We start from the raw sequence: 16193 nt of genomic DNA, 5'->3' as shown, positions 1-16193 counted from the left end.
TGAAACAGTATAATAGGGACATGGATAAGCAGAATGGATGGAAGCTGTAGTAGTAGTATGCACCACACAGATGTTGTCAGTGCCATCCCTTTATTCTACCTTATGGTCATCAGGGTCACGTAAGCTCCAGTTGCTGAGCAGAAGAGAACCACCACATGATCCTAAATGATAAAACTCCATTGTTTGGTATGAGCAAGGCTTATGGTATGTCAGCCTGTGCACAGTCATCCCTCTATCCCTCCCCCACCATGTAAATCTGAAATCCCTTTGTATGTCAGAAACCATAAAAGCTGTAGCTAGTAAGTGCAGCCTCCCATGCCGTCACTCATCTGTGTACATGATAACAAAGAAGGAAAGACAAACTGTAAATATAAAAGGTTTATTTGTGGTAACAATCTGCAAAAAGAAGAGCACAGAAGGGCAGAAGGGATGGGGCCTACACCCTGAGGGCCCCCCAGTCTTCATGGTTCATTCACTGGACTGTAGATAAAGACGTTTTGGAGGAGACAGTTCCTTTACCTTTCCGGGAAAGAGTTAACCCTTGTGCAGGCAGGAGGTAAACCCAACAATGCATTCAACCCCATTCAATCCTCACCCTATTTAATGTGCAAATGAGGAACACCGCAGGTGGAGGGATGAAGGCAGTGAGGAGAACACTCAGGGTACCATGAGAATCTCCATGTGCCCGGGGATGGTCAAACATCTATTTGCTTAAAGTCTTTAATGGGGTTAATGCGATTAGAAAACAATGCCTGTGTTTTTTTTTTCTTTTGTTTTTTAGTGTTTGCTGTTTTTTTTAGCTTAGAAACAGCACCACCCTTACCAAAAGGCTGTGTCTTAAGGTGGCAAAACACCTCGCCGTCAGTCTATGATGTATGAGGCCCCTCTGATCAACCACCGACACCGACACCGAGCTCTATTCAAAAGAATGGGGCTGAGCTGCAGTACCAGTCATAGTCTATAGACAAGGGTGGCACTGTTAAGGTATGTTCACATTGAGTAAATGTGGTGGAATTCTGCGGCAGAGAGATCCCGCCTGTCTCAATGTCCCATAGCATCACCGCTCCAGCCGCTCTCCGCGTAAGAGATCTGCCGCAAAATTCCTTTACATTTACTCAGTGTGAACATACCTTAAATGTATAAAAAGCGGATACCTTTTTAAGAAAAAAAAAACTCTTGCAACCTATTAAAAGCCAGCCATACACCTGCAATAGCTTTTAGCCATATATTCAATTGGCTGACAGATATCTCTCTTGATATCCCCATATACATGGGGGAACATGCAAGTGGGTTGGGTAAGCCGCTGTCAGACACCTCTTAGCACTTGGAGAACAAAGGGGTCAAGCAGTTGAAATTCAACAAATCCTCCCATTTCCCACATCTTCTATAGAGACCCCCAGACAAATTAGACATTCGGTTGTCCTGGTAAAATCGTCAGATTTGGCCAACTTTTGATGAAAGTGTATGGGGACCTCAACACCACAGGATCAACCAAGCAATAATGAGCCCAGACAGAGGAGGACAAGTGATTTTCTTTACATGCCCTTCCCCCACTCTGTTAACTCTGTTACATTTGGGTTTGATGTTTTTTGTCAATACTTTAAAAAGTTTTTAAAGAAAGTTAGTCCAAAATACTTCTTCCGTATTGGTTTTAAGGCCTTTGTTTTACCATTGGTTTCTGAGAAAGTCACAATCATAGAGTCACTGGTTGTATTAGTGTATGACTGCAGGCACTGGATGCTGAAGACACACTTGTCCCTCTCCCGGGAAGAGCAGTGGAGACTGGATATAGTGCTGGACCAGGTCTATGATGCACGGGAAGGATGGACCGCTGTCACCGAGCATGTACCGACCATCCGGCAGGCCTATCACCTTCACATGTAAGATGCTGCCGCGTCCTCTGTCAGATACAAAAGATTTCCAGATTATCGCCTTAAGTAGAGCTCGATAGATCTTAGCAATAAACTTTGCCAACCTGAAGTTGTGTCGAAGAAAAGCAACATCCCTAAGTGACCAAAGGCCACCACTATAGAGGTTTTTCACTCAACTTTTCATAGATCAAATGAATTGGTGACCATGTGGGATCCTGAGGAGGACCCCTCCTATGACATATATATATATATATATATATATATATATATATATATATATATATGGAGCTCACAGTACAAAGATCCCCACCAATCACAAGAATGGGGCACCTGTTTGAATTAGGCAATGAGGCATATGTACTATGGATAGGTCATAAACGTCCATGGTGGGACATACAAGAAGGATACAAAATCAGGATATCCTGATGAGCAAACAAGATAGAGGTAACTAGGATCACCACTATTATTGGGTAGAGGGGTTTGTGGATCATCTGTGAGGCTTCCATATCCTGTGATGTGGTGATTTGTACTTTTACGAGTGATTTTAGCTGCCATCTTGGTTTGTATCATGGGACCTGTTCTTTCCCATGACTCTGTCTTCTCCTCAACACAACTATTGAATAGAACAGAACCCACTAATTCAATACTTACCGGACTGATAGGAAGAACATACTCTCAGCTTCTGTACGTACTAGAAAGCTCCCCGGTTCACTTTTATGCAAGCGTCTCTCAGCGTCGGTGCAGCTCAGAGCTCCGTGGAACCACCTGTGTATGGAACAGACTTGGGTCAGGCTTTACCTAGAATTTTTCTTCCATTCTTCTACTCTCTCACTATCTGCTAGAGGAAGACTCACGTGTGTCTTTGTAGCTCTACAAAATTTGCCTTCCGTACCCTTGAGGAATCTATAAGCTCTTTAGGAGGAGAGCCATGTTCTCTTAGATGAGCGGCCATCTCCGGGCTGGACGGTCTAAGGTTTACAGGACTTCTGGGAGTGGACTGTAGAAGCCGCGCTCTTGAATGGGGAGAACCACAAGGCCAGGCTGAGCTCTCAAACTGTACTGAAAAATGACAAAACAGTAATACATTACATTTAGCTACAAGGGTTGGTGAAATGCCATCTGACTGTGAGCCTAACTAGGCGGAAAACAACTATGGGGCCCCATATGTACGTTGTATTGTATAAGTGTAAATGTTATTACCCGGTTTTTGGTGGGATGCGGATAGATAACCGTGACGTTTGGCACACACAATGTGAATCTAGCCTAAAACACTATTAACATGAATAGCACTTTGGAGGATCAATCACCTTTCTTAAAAACAGCCATGCATACATTACAAATGATAAATATATCCTATATCTTACACTGTGAGGGTGCTTTCATACTGAGGAAAAGAGGTGGAAATTCCAAGTGGAATCCCAGCCGCAGACTCGGAATTCCGCCTGCCTCAGTGTCTCAATGTTAAATTGAGACACTCCACTCTCCACAGCTCTCCGCTGAAAGAATTGACAATTCCAAGCGGAGTCCGCGGCTTGGGTTCTGATCAGAATTTCCGCCTCTTTTCCTCTGTGTGAACGCCCCCTAATATATATACCAGTCTTGTCTCCTGCTCCCCTACCTGCAAATGCCCTGCTGATGTCATCCTTCTTCCATTCCCACGGCTGGTCATACTCGTCAGCTGGTCTTTCATCTTCAGATGGCTGGCACCTTTCATGGGGAATTGTCTTGTATTTATCATTATATGGGGAATCATAGAGCTGCAACACCTTGTCCGCCACCTTCTCTGCTCCATCGTGTTGATCTGTAGATAGGAAATATAATGTTAGGCTCCTATTAGACAAAGCGATTTTCAGTTTTCTCCGATTAACAACAAATGATTGCAAGCCAGTGATTTTGCGAATGACCTGAAATCATTATAATACACAGAACAATAGTCGATAGTTACGATTGCAATTACAATCGTTTGTATAGGAATTATATTAATAACGACCAATGTGTACATACACAGAAAGATTTGCGAACGATTAACAATAATTTTATGGTCAGCTCAAAAGCTGCAATCAGCAATTTCCACCTGCAAACACACGGAAAGATTATCGCTGAAATTTGAACGGCATAATGATTTTTTGCATGATAACCTTTCCGGTTACTAGGTCCCTTAGGGGCGCTCTACCTCCATTGTCAGCCCCTTCACCGCTCAAGGGACCTTCCAACTCTTCCTAGACATAGATTTGTTGCGGCTATTCTCAGTATCCTATAAGCTCTATCGGTCCAGGCGGTTATTATGATGTGATACAAGGTGCAGGAGAAAGGGGGCTTCTAAGTCAAAGTAAACTCAGCCCCCACACTCGGGGCTACTATGGAAATCAAATTTAGGGTATGTTCACACGTACCGGATCTGCAGCGGATTTCTCGCTGTGAATCCCTGCCCAGTCAATTCTTTGGGCAGACAAATGCGCAGCAGGATGCACATCCCGCTGCGAGTTTGTCCGCGGCCCGCCCCGTTAACCCCCCGCCGCCAGAGACTATACTTCACCTGGTCCCCGCTCCCCGCTTTGTCTGCCCATAAAGTTTACTGGGCAGGGATCCGCAGCAGGTCTCGCTGCAAATTCGTGTGAATGTACCCACACGAATCGAAGTACAGTCCTAAAACATACAAAATAAGTCACCCCTAATCTAGTCTGACCTTGAGGTGGATGGAGATTTTAATAATGATTATTAATGAAAAATAATAATAATTATGATAATGACAATAATAATAATAAATTAATAAATGACTAATAACATAAAAACCTACTTTTAGGTTTATTTTACCCCGTGTTTTCTCCACACCATAGCACTGTAGGTGATGACCTATCCCTAGGATATACCACCACTGATGGCTGAGGAGTCTGGCAGTGGCTTTCTCCCCTGTCCACAATGAGAACACAATCTAGTGTATGAGGGAGCTGGTGAGAAGCCACTGGCTGAATACTGACCACTACATGACCAGCCATACAGCTCCCAGCACTGCAGCATTTTAACCCCTTAGTTCTCTGAATTATGAGTCATCCATATATCTCAGAGCCCACTGATCAGAATTGTATTGTATAATCTAGTAATATTCCATAATATTCAATAATAGAAATAACCAACCATGGATTAAAAAGGACAATGACCTAAGCGTTTTTCTCTGTGTATTTGCTTACTTTGCTCCCTTGCAGCTGCACAGTAACACGATGAGGACAGAGCCTATGGCCCAGCTTATTACAGCCCTGCCTAGCTCCAGCTTTTATTGATGTCCCTGGTGTCTTTATTAGGTGTATCTGGTGTCCTGTTTTGATGCATTGTCTAGCATCATCACATTTCCAGATTCATAAGTGGCATCTGACTGTTCTACGGTATTAACTAGAAACATAGAAACAATAGATATCTATATATATAGATATATAATTATCGCAGGCAGATTTACATTCACCATTTAATGCATTTACCTCCCACATCTGCAGGAGGTTTATTCAAAGCATCTACTACTCTTTCAGTAAAGTAATATTTTCTTATGTTGCTCCTGATCTCTCCTCAGACTGTGTCCCCTTGTTCTTGTGTCCAGTTTTTTTTTTTTTTTTTTATTAAACACTTCCCTATTGAACGTTCTTTAGTCCTTTAACATACTTAAGGGTTGCGATCATGTCGACCCCCCCGTTCTCTTCTTTCCTCCAGACTATACAGATTGAAATCCTTAAGTCTTTCCTAATATGGTTTATGCCTCACACCCTCCACTACTTTTGTAGCCCGTCTTTGGACCCGTACTATTCTACCAGTATCTTTTGTAGGTGAGGTCTCCAGAACTGGACACAGTATTCCAGATGTGGCCTCACCAGAGCTCTATACAGCGGGATCACAATCTCTCTCTTCCTACTGGTTATACCTCTGGCTATACACCCCAGCATACGATTTGCTTTCCTCACCGCCTGGTTGCATTGGGGACTCATTTTAAGGCTGTCAGAAATCATTACCCCCCCCCCCCCAATCCTCTTCTGAAGTCTTTTCCAACACAGTACTGCCGATGTGATACTCGGATAGAGGATTCCTCCTCCCCAAGTGCCTTATTGTACATTTAGAAACAGAAAAGTTTTCATTGTTTGGACCACTTATCTAGCAAAGCTAAATCATTTTCCATATTACTGACACCTCCAGGAATATCAACCCTATTGCACACTTTTGTGTCGTCAGCAAACAGACAAACTTTACCTACCAACCCTTCTCCTATGTCATTTACAAACATATTAAAAAGAACAGGACCCAGAACAGACCCTTTTGGCACACCACTTAACGTAACCACGTAACCAGTCTCTGCTCGGAATATACACCATTAACAACAACCCTCATACATCTATCCTTCAGCCAACCACAAATCCACTGAACTATCCGGCGATTAAGTCCAAATCCAACTAAATTCTGTATCAGCTCTTTATGAGGAACTGTATTAAATGCTTTGCTGAAGTCCATGGGAGATGCTAATAAGGCAATGGGTAGGGAGTAAAGCAAAATAAGGAGTAGTAGCAGGCCCTGGACACGGGAACCCTAGGCCCCGCCTCCAAGACAAACCATGACACACCCCGCCTCCATGGACCTTCCATGATCTTACACTCCTATTATCCAGCCATGATTAAGCCCTTGCCGCAAAATGACGTTTGGGGAACGTCATGTAAAACAAGTAGTTCCCGCAACATGACGTTCCCCAAACGTCATGCTTTCCCTGCCTCCCCCTGCTGTCCCTGACGGTGATCGGGCAGCGGGAGGAGGCTATGTCACATAGCATCCCCCCGCTGCCTCTGCCCGGAGGGAAGCCGCGCTCCCCGCGGGCAGTTAACCCCATAAACGCCACGGTCAATGCGACCGCAGCTTCTATGGGGGAGATTTGTGTCCTCCCGCCGATCGGGCGGCGGGAGGAGGCTGCAGAATGTTGCCTCCTCCCGCCGCCACAACTAATGTCCCCCCCGCCCCCCCCCCCCTCATCCCCCGATACTGGCGGATCGCCGCTATTACCGTTATAGCGGCGCTCCGCCGGTACCGGGCATTACCGGCGCCGCCGACAGCTTTCATCTCCCCCCCCCGTGGGGGGAGATGAAAATGTATCCCCCAGACCCCGTGGGGGGAGATGAAAATGTATCCCCCAGACCCCAGATCAGCCCCCCTAGTTGCCGATCACTAACCCTCTCCCCTCCCCGGGCGGCCATCACATCCAAGATGGCCGCCCCCATCCCTGTGAACAAACGATGTTTGTTCGCAGGGATGGAAATGAATAAATGATCAAAGCCCCATGCTCTCCGCCACCGGAGGTAGCGGAGAGCATGGGGCAGTGATCGGGGACCCCCCCGTGTGGTCCCGGAGCAGGCGATCGGCGGTATATACTATATACCGCTGATCGCCTGTTCCCAGTGCAAAGATGCACTTTTTATCCCCTGTCACCATAAATCATTGGTGACAGGGGATAAAAAGTGATAGTGTCGCCCCCCAAGTCGCCCCCCACCCCCCTTTGTCACCCCCGTCCCCCAGTCACCCCCCTTCCCCATATACGTTACCTGATCCTGGAGCTCCTTCCTCCTCGACGTCCTGGCTGGTTATGAAGTGCGCATGCGCTTCACAACCAGCCAGCTCTGAAAATTTAAAGTGACAGAGACCAATTTGGTCTCTGTCACTGAACTATGATTACTGTGATAGAAAATATCACAGTAATCATAGTAATACAGTGAAAATAAATGTATAAAGTACAAAAAGTGAAAAACATACAAAAAAATAAAACACACACTTTTCATTATAGTAATAATTGCAGTTTACTCCCAAATTACCCCTAACCCCCCCAGATTACCCGTAACCACCGCAGGTTGCCCATATCCGCCCCAGGTTGCCCGTAATCACGCTAGATTGCACGTAATCACCACACGTTGCCCGTAACCACCGCACGTTGCCCGTAACCACCGCACGTTGCCCCTAACCACCGCACGTTGCCCGTAACCACCGCACGTTGCCCCTAACCACCGCACGTTGCCCCTAACCACCGCACGTTGCCCCTAACCACCGCACGTTGCCCCTAACCACCGCACGTTGCCCGTAACCACCGCACGTTGCCCGTAACCACCGCACGTTGACCCTAACCACCGCACGTTGACCCTAACCACCGCACGTTGACCCTAACCACCGCACGTTGCCTCTAACCACCGCACGTTGCCTGTAACACCGCACGTTGCCTCTAACCACCGCACGTTGCCTCTAACACCGCACGTTGCCTCTAACCACCGCACGTTGCCTCTAACACCGCACGTTGCCTCTAACACCGCACGTTGCCTCTAACCACCGCACGTTGCCTCTAACCACCACACGTTGCCCATAACCACCACACATTGCCTGTAACCACCACATGTTGACCGTAACCACCCCGAATTGCCAGTGACCCCCTCCAGATGGTGCGTAATCAGCCCCGATTGCCCGTAACCCCCCAGATTGCACGTGACCACCGCACGTTGCCTCTGACCACCGCACGTTGCCTATAACCACCGCACGTTGCCTATAACCACTGCACGTTGCCTCTGACCACCGCACGTTGCCTCTAACCACCCCAAATTGCCAGTGACCCTCTCCAGATTGCCCGTAACCACGCCAGATTGCCTGTAACGACCCCAAATTACAGGTACCCATCCCAGATTACCTATAAGCACTTCAGTTTATCCACGTTGCCCATAACCCCCCCTCAGGTTGCCCGTGACCACCCCAGGTTGCCCATGACCACACCAGGTTGCCCATAACCACACCAGGTTTCCGATTTTTCCGAAGAAGTTTCTAATTGGCGCTCCTTCCCTTCTGAGCCCGGCTGGGTGCCCATACAGTGGTTTATGCCCACATATGGGGTACCGTTCTACTCAGGAGAACCTGCGTTACAGATTTGGGCATGCAGCTTCTCCCCTGTTCCTAGTGAAATTGAGAAATTTCAAACTAAACGAACATATTATTGGAAAAATTCTAGGTTTTCAATTTTACTGTCTTATTTTGAATACTTTCCTCTAATACCTGTGGGGTCAAAATGGTCACCACACCCCAAGATGAATTCTTTGAGGGGTGCACTTTCCAAAATGGGGTGACTTTTGGGGGGGTTCTCTTCTGCGGACACTACAGGGGCACTACAAACGCACCTGGCGCTCAGAAACTACTTCAGCAAAATCTGAACTGAAAATGCTAATTGGCGCTCCCTTCCTTCTGAGCCCTCCTGTGTGGCCATACAGTGGTTTATGCCCACATATGGGGTACCGTTGTACTCAGGAGAACCTGCGTTACAAATTTTGGGGTGCGGATTCTCTCATGTTCCTTGTGAAATTGAGAAATTTAAAACTAAACGAACATATTATTGGAAAAATTAAAGTTTTTCATTTTTACTGTCTAATTTTAAATACTTTCCTCTAATACCTGTGGGGTCAAAATGGTCACCACACCCCAAGATGAATTCTTTGAGGGGTGTACTTTCCAAAATGGGGTGACGTTTGGGGGGTTTCTCTTCTGCGGACACTACAGGGGCGCTGCAAACGCACCTGGCGCTCAGAAACTTCTTTAGCAAAATCTGCATTGAAAAAGCTAATTGGCGCTCCTTTTCTTCTGAGCCCGGCTGTGTGCCCATACAGTGGTTTATGCCCACATATGGGGTACCGTTGTATTCTGGACGACCTGCGTTACAAATTTTGGGGTACTTTTTTTCTCTTGTTCCTCAAGAAATTGAGAAATTTCAAACTAAACAAACCTATTATTGGAAAAATTAGTGTTTTTCATTTTTACTGTCTAATTTTGAATACTTTCCTCTAATGCATGTGGAGTCAAAATGCTCATCTTACCCAAAGATGAATTCTTTGAGGGGTGTACTTTCGAAAATGGGGTGACTTTTGGGGGGATTCTATTCTGCGGACACTACAGGGGCTCTGCAAACGCACCTGGCGCTCAGAAACTTCTTCAGCAAAATCTGCATTAAAAAAGCTAATTGGCACTCCTTCCCTTCTGAGCCCGGCTGTGTGCCCATACAGTGGTTTACGCCCACATCTGGGGTATCGTTGTATTCAGGAGAACCTGCGTTACAAATTTTGGCATGCTTTTTTCTCATGTTCCTTTTGAAAATGAGAAACTTTAATCTAAACTTATATATTATTTGAAAATTAAAATTTTCGATTTTTTTCCGGCCTAATTGTGAATGCTTTCCTCCAGCCCCTGTAGGGTTAAAATGCTCATTATACCCCTAGATTAATTCTTTAAGGTGTCTAGTTTCCAAAATGGGGTCACTTATGGGGGTTTCCAGTATACAAGCCTTCTCAATCCATTTAAAAAAAGAACTGGTCCCTAAAAAAAATCAGTTTTGGAAATTTTCACAAAATGTGATAATTTGCTAATAAATTTCTAAGCCCCGTAACAACCTAAAAAAGTTAAATATGTTTCCCAAATTATGCCAGAATAAATAGGACATATTGGTAATGTGATTTAGTAACTAATTTATGTGCTATGACTTCCTTTTTTAGAAGCAGAGAATTTCAGAAGTTCATAACATGCAAAATTTTAAAATTTTTCATGATATTTTGATGTTTTTCACAAAAAATACACAAAGTAGTGACCAAATTTTGCTACTAATATAAAGTGTCATATGTGACGAAAAAACAATCTCAGAATCACTAGCATATGTTAAAGCATCACTGAGCTATAAGCGCAGAAAGTGAGACAGGTCAGATTTTGAAAAATGAGCCTGGTCATTAAGGCCAAAACAGGCTTTAGAGGCCCCTTTTTTAGTAACTTCCATTAGGGGAACAACCCTAAAGCCCAAAACCAGATAAGAGCAGCATGGTGGCTCAATGGTTGGCACTGCCGCCTTGGGTCACTGGGGTCCAGGGTTCAAACATCTATCTGCATGGACATCTGTATGTTTAACTGTGTGCTGTTTTCTTCCCACAAAAATGTATAGACTGTGAGTCTAGCAGAGATTGGTGTTAATTATGACAATCCCTATACACAGCTGAGGGACCATAGGAGTGACTCTAGGTCCGAATGTCTTACCATACCACCCATTTCGGGAGAATATGTGACTGCAGACATGAAGTGAATGAAGTTACAGTCTACAGCATAGTCAGCTGTTTTTAGATATTTCTAGTCCACTGTGCAAATAGGGAGCTCAAGACCCCTAAAGGTATGTAATGGATTTACCTGGCATTGGCCTTTGGCTCTCGTATGGCTCCATATAACTGGTGTCTTCTATGTCTTCATGGTCAAATTGATTGCTTTTCATATCAAATGGGTTAGAATAATCAGTAACCCCTGTGACCTATTTCAGGAATAACATAAAATTATTAAAGTATCAAAACTATGTTAACAATAAGCATACAGAACTTTGTAAAGGACTCTTGCAACGTCTATGGAGGGATGGAGTACACTGCTGTAACTTACAAGAGGAGCAGTAATCTGACTCCATGGGGTAGGCTCTTCAGACTGAAATGGTCACTTTAGTCCCTAAGATATAATATGTATAAGCTCAATGTGTGAGTGGACACTGACCTTTCCTCCTATACTCTCTTCCGATCCTACACGTAGTCTCCTCTTACATTCTGATGGTTCCACCTTGATAAGACGGTGTCTCGGGGACACTATGGTGAGCTGCAGCTCCTCCAGTCTAGGCTGGGATCCTTTATCATTGCTCTTGTCCTCATAGGGGTCCTCAAAGTCTAGGTTCTTCTGAGCTCTGTAGGCACGGAGGATTTCACTCTCTGTATAGTCTGGCTTGGGAGGCTGGGGTGGAGACCTCTTACTCCCAAAATGGAGGTAATCCTTTAACCACCTTGCCATTAGAGCCCTGTATTTACACAAATTTACACAAATAAATGACATGTTATTCTGCAACTTTTCCCACAATATATCAATTTTCTCAGCTCCTCCCACTGTATAACATGGTTTTTTTTTGTTTGTTTGTTTTTTTTTAGGTTAGACTACATTTCCGATGTTCCCTTCAGGTCCCTTTACTCTTTATAGTGGCTTTCTAGATTTGTCTCATGGTCAGGGGTTGTTCTCCTGAGACATCTCCTATAGAGGAGTAATCCCAAGAATGTAACTTATCACCTGGGTCCCTTGTCCCCTTGTCGAGTGTTGTAACATATGCATGCTGCCACTATAGGAATGGAGAACATAGTCTTGCACTGTCCTGTGCTATTTTGGCCGTCCCAAGGTAAGTTAATGGAGCAGCAGTGGGTAACTACTGTGTAGGGGCAACTACTTTATTGGGCAGTATTAGGGGTACTATTAAGGGAGCTAGACCCACAGAATGGGCCTATTACCATTTTGGCCACTATGAATGGGGCGATTAAGACATGACATGGGTGGCAAGTTCTGTGGACAGCCCGGGACACATGGTGCAGTTAATCTGCCACTGGCGTCTACGTCCCTGTTGTACTTACTGCCCATGTCATTGGATGCTTCCTGCCATAAAGGAGCCAATATACTAGGCCGCAACTCAGCCATCCCTATAGGACACCTGTATGTGAATCAGGGGCAGTACATGCGGCAGTGACGTTACACACACGCTTCAATAAATATCAAGGTTGGCTGTTACTAACATAAAAGTAGAGAAAATTGTAAATAGAATTTTTTTGTATAAGCGGCAGCATATTCAGCTGTGTCTCCAGTGTTATAGGCTACAAACCAATCTTGTGCGCACACAGGAGCACTATGGGTCTGTTAGTCATCCGTAACCCTGGGGTCACTTACATCTACATTATTATAGATCTTGTAGGCTTTATAGGCATCTTATAAAAAGTGTGTCTGAGGGTACAAACACACACACCGTATACGCAGCAGATACACACCAGATCTGCAGCAGATCTGCAGCAGATTTGATGGTGCAGATTTGATGCTGTGTTCAGTTATTTGTTGCGTATTTGCTGCGTATCGAAGCAGTAAATACGCTGCGTATGCGGTGTGTGTGTTTATACCCTGAAATAAGAAGATTAGACTGTGATTCTTTTGTACATCCCTACACAATATGTGTGCCATATATAATAAGGGTATGAGCTGCCCAGTCAGCATATGTGTTTGCTGCTTTTAAGCCCTCCATGTCATGTTCCCTTTTGTTCCGAGAGAATCAATAATTCCTATTTATAACAATGACTAGTTAATGTCTCTATGTGGCAGAATAACCAAACCACAATAGCCAAGGGACAGATGTAACGTGCCAGCGTGAGCAGCTTGTGTCCCGATGGCCGTCACTAATGCGTTTTTAGTTTTTGTAGAGGAGGCTGATTTAAATGCAAAAAATTTCATTATCTGAAGACGTGATGCCGGTGACCCCATCGTGACCTCAGAGTAAGCAGCAGCCGCTTCCATCTATCATGAATAGACTGACTACAAATACTGAATGCTTCACTAATGATCAATCCCAAAACGGTCAAGATTAACCTCAAAAGTGAGGACTTCACCTTCAAAGTCTCTTTTTAACAGGATCCCCCTCCCCTGCTCTTCCCATAGTTGGACATCACTAAGGGGATGTTCACATTGCCATTTTGCTTACTTGCTGAGCATATATGTTTAGGCTTTTGTGCTGTTTATATTGGAGATAGATATAAAACAGATAGCTACATACGCGCACATCAAAAATGCCGATGTAAGCATAAAGTTGGATACGTTTGTCTATGCTTTTCATTATGTATGTGCTAAGCATGTAGTAAAATCTTAATGTGAACACAGCCCCTAAATCCCTTCTTGGGGATGAGCACATTTAACCATTTATAGAACAATGGGGGGATTTGACATGCCTTAAGGGATAGTGCGCTGGACATAATGCGCCAATCTTAAGCCTCTTAATAAATGTGGGATCAGTGACATCAGTGTCTGTCCACGCACCGCACGCTTTGAAGTCTACACTAGCTACAAGCTGGTAATGATTTCTGCTGTAATCTGCGTCGGTTCCCAACCCCCTCCCCCTAAGGTTGCCAAAGATTTAAAAAAAAAAAAAAAAAGTGTTGTGTAAAATCACCAAAAACAGGCACAAATAAGTTTTAAAAAATTTTCACAAGAGATCCCAATAGTAGTAAATTCATAATAGATCCCAATAGTAGTAAATTCATAAAAAATCCCAATAGTAGATTTTTTTTTTTGTGCTTTTGCATACGAAGGGGGAAATGTATTCAGCAGAAGGAAGAGGAGCACAGGCCTGGTAATAATATATGGCTATCCATGCATCACCCACAGAAATCCATACCAGCTATGAGCTTGCGTATTTTCTGCTATTTTGTGTGTAAATTTATTATAGTATTAGTATTATTTGTTATGGCCCAAGAGAGGCCACACCCACTCTCCACTTAGCCCCGCCTTCTCTCCGAAGGGCATCAAGTGCAACATAAAAATGCTGAAAATTTGTGAGCCAAAAATTTTATTTTTTTTTATAAAAAATATTAGCATAGATATAGCAGGCAAACTCAGACCTGGGCCTGAAGGCTCCACTGCCACATAACAAGAGTAGTAGACACCAATACACATGGTAGGATAGGATCAGATCTAACATTGGGGGTTTCATCTTATATCAATTCTTTAAAGAGTCGCCTACACGCAGACAAACCTATGAAGCTGGAGGGTTTACACATTATTAGACTTTCTGGATTATCAGATGCTGGATTAAAGGAATTTCATTGTAGTAGGAGTTATGCATTTTGAATGGCAGTGTATACACCCCATAATATTAGGGCTTCATATGGTCTGTATCACAATTTATGAAGAACAGGTCTTCAGCTTGCTACAGAATGTGAACGTTTATTGAGGGGGGCACAATGGGGAACACGTTCATGACGGGAGAAGTTAATGACCATCTCCGGTGTTTACATGGGACCAGCTCATGAATGAGACATGTTTACATGGATGGAGAATGTCCACAGAGGTGCAGTGCGTATCCTTCATCTATGGACAGCCTCCATGTAAACCAAAACTGGAGGGTCTATGCAGTTCTCAATCACACTCCATCACAGCAGAGGCTGTAACCACCAGGTCCCAAACTCTGCACTCACTTCAATAAAGTTTATTCATACAGAAAAAAAAATCATAAAAATAAAAAACGTAAATGTCAAAAAGTATACAAATAAAATAAATGCTGAGTATAAAAAATTATTAAATATGTAAAAAAAATTATATACAAAATAAATAAATATGAACTAATAAAAATAAATAAATAAAAATTCAGACATATTAAACAGCAAGAGTAATTTATAAAAGAAAAAATAAAAATTCAGACACAGATTAAACAGCAAAAAAAATTGTTAAAAAAAAACTAAATAAAAATTCAGATACAATTCAGAATCAGCAAAAAAAAAAAAAAAAAAAATTATTAAGCCCAATAAAATGGTTAAATAAATAAATAAATAAAGAAAGAAATAAAAGGCCTTACCCTGCCACTTTATGACAACCAAAACTTTTCTGCTTCTTTACAAGAAGATGATGACTGGCATGCTCCAGTCTGTGTAATAGCCCAATGATCTGTATACAGAAAATAGTTACATTATTATTATTATTATTATTATTATATTATCATTATATACTTTTTTGCTTATTTTATACTATATAAAAAAATAATAAAAAGATGAGAAATACAACATACTTTCTTTAGTTAAGTTTCGGTAATGGGCTACAGAATGTAGAACTACAAGCCCCAGCAGTGAAATATTAGCAAAGCATGCTGGAACTGTTAGTACCAGAGCAGCTAGATGCAGACCAGCAGCCACAGGTTGGCCAGCAGCTCTGCTCCATCCAGTATCAAGTTGCTGGGAGTAGACCGGTATTGTCCACATCACACAAAGGATACAGGGAGTGGGAGAGACGGAGAGGGAGCGAAATGCAAATAGAACTGGAGCAAGTCCTATAAGTTAGATCAGAGCCCAGCCCGCCGCCATGTGCAAACCCAACAACCCAAGGCAACTTCACCTGGCAATGAGTGGTCCCTCTCTGCCCACATAAAGTAGCTTCTTGTTGTGGTTGCTGGAGGATGGAGGAGGTGGCAGATGAGGAGGGGAGGAGGGGCTGTCCTGGCTCCTTGTGAAACTACTCCAGGGGGAGACAAGAAAGTCTGGATCTGATTGCAGGAATACAAAGCATTGCACAAGGGGGGGAGGTATTGGAGGTGGGGGAGAAGGAAAGTGGAGGGAGGTGAGAGATGGGGGGAAGCCATACGGCCCTCCATTGTGCCAAGACGTGACTGAAACTCTTGGAGCTTGATGCAAAAGTCATTAGTATATAAGGGAGTGTAGCCCTTTAATTATGGGTCTCATTATGGTTTATGGGGATGGCCGT

At 43.8% G+C, this 16193-nt stretch overlaps 1 protein-coding gene across 1 annotated transcript; it reads right to left on the bottom strand.

Annotated features, from left to right (window-relative positions):
* Positions 1–363: 363 nt before the first annotated feature.
* On the bottom strand, positions 364–15898 carry LOC138770881 (SH2 domain-containing adapter protein D-like). The gene is made up of 8 exons (XM_069950166.1): positions 15828–15898; positions 15295–15383; positions 11427–11721; positions 11079–11196; positions 3490–3672; positions 2726–2930; positions 2523–2636; positions 364–1900 (listed from the first exon to the last, which is right to left on the bottom strand). The coding sequence occupies exons 3-8, from the start codon at positions 11712–11714 to the stop codon at positions 1714–1716; spliced, it is 1095 nt and encodes a 364-aa protein (XP_069806267.1). The 5' UTR covers positions 11715–11721; positions 15295–15383; positions 15828–15898; the 3' UTR covers positions 364–1713.
* Positions 15899–16193: the final 295 nt, after the last annotated feature.

The sequence above is a fragment of the Dendropsophus ebraccatus genome, chromosome 13 (assembly GCF_027789765.1).
Source record: "Dendropsophus ebraccatus isolate aDenEbr1 chromosome 13, aDenEbr1.pat, whole genome shotgun sequence".
NCBI lineage: Eukaryota > Metazoa > Chordata > Amphibia > Anura > Hylidae > Dendropsophus > Dendropsophus ebraccatus.
This window is presented reverse-complemented; position numbering and strand designations above follow the sequence as displayed.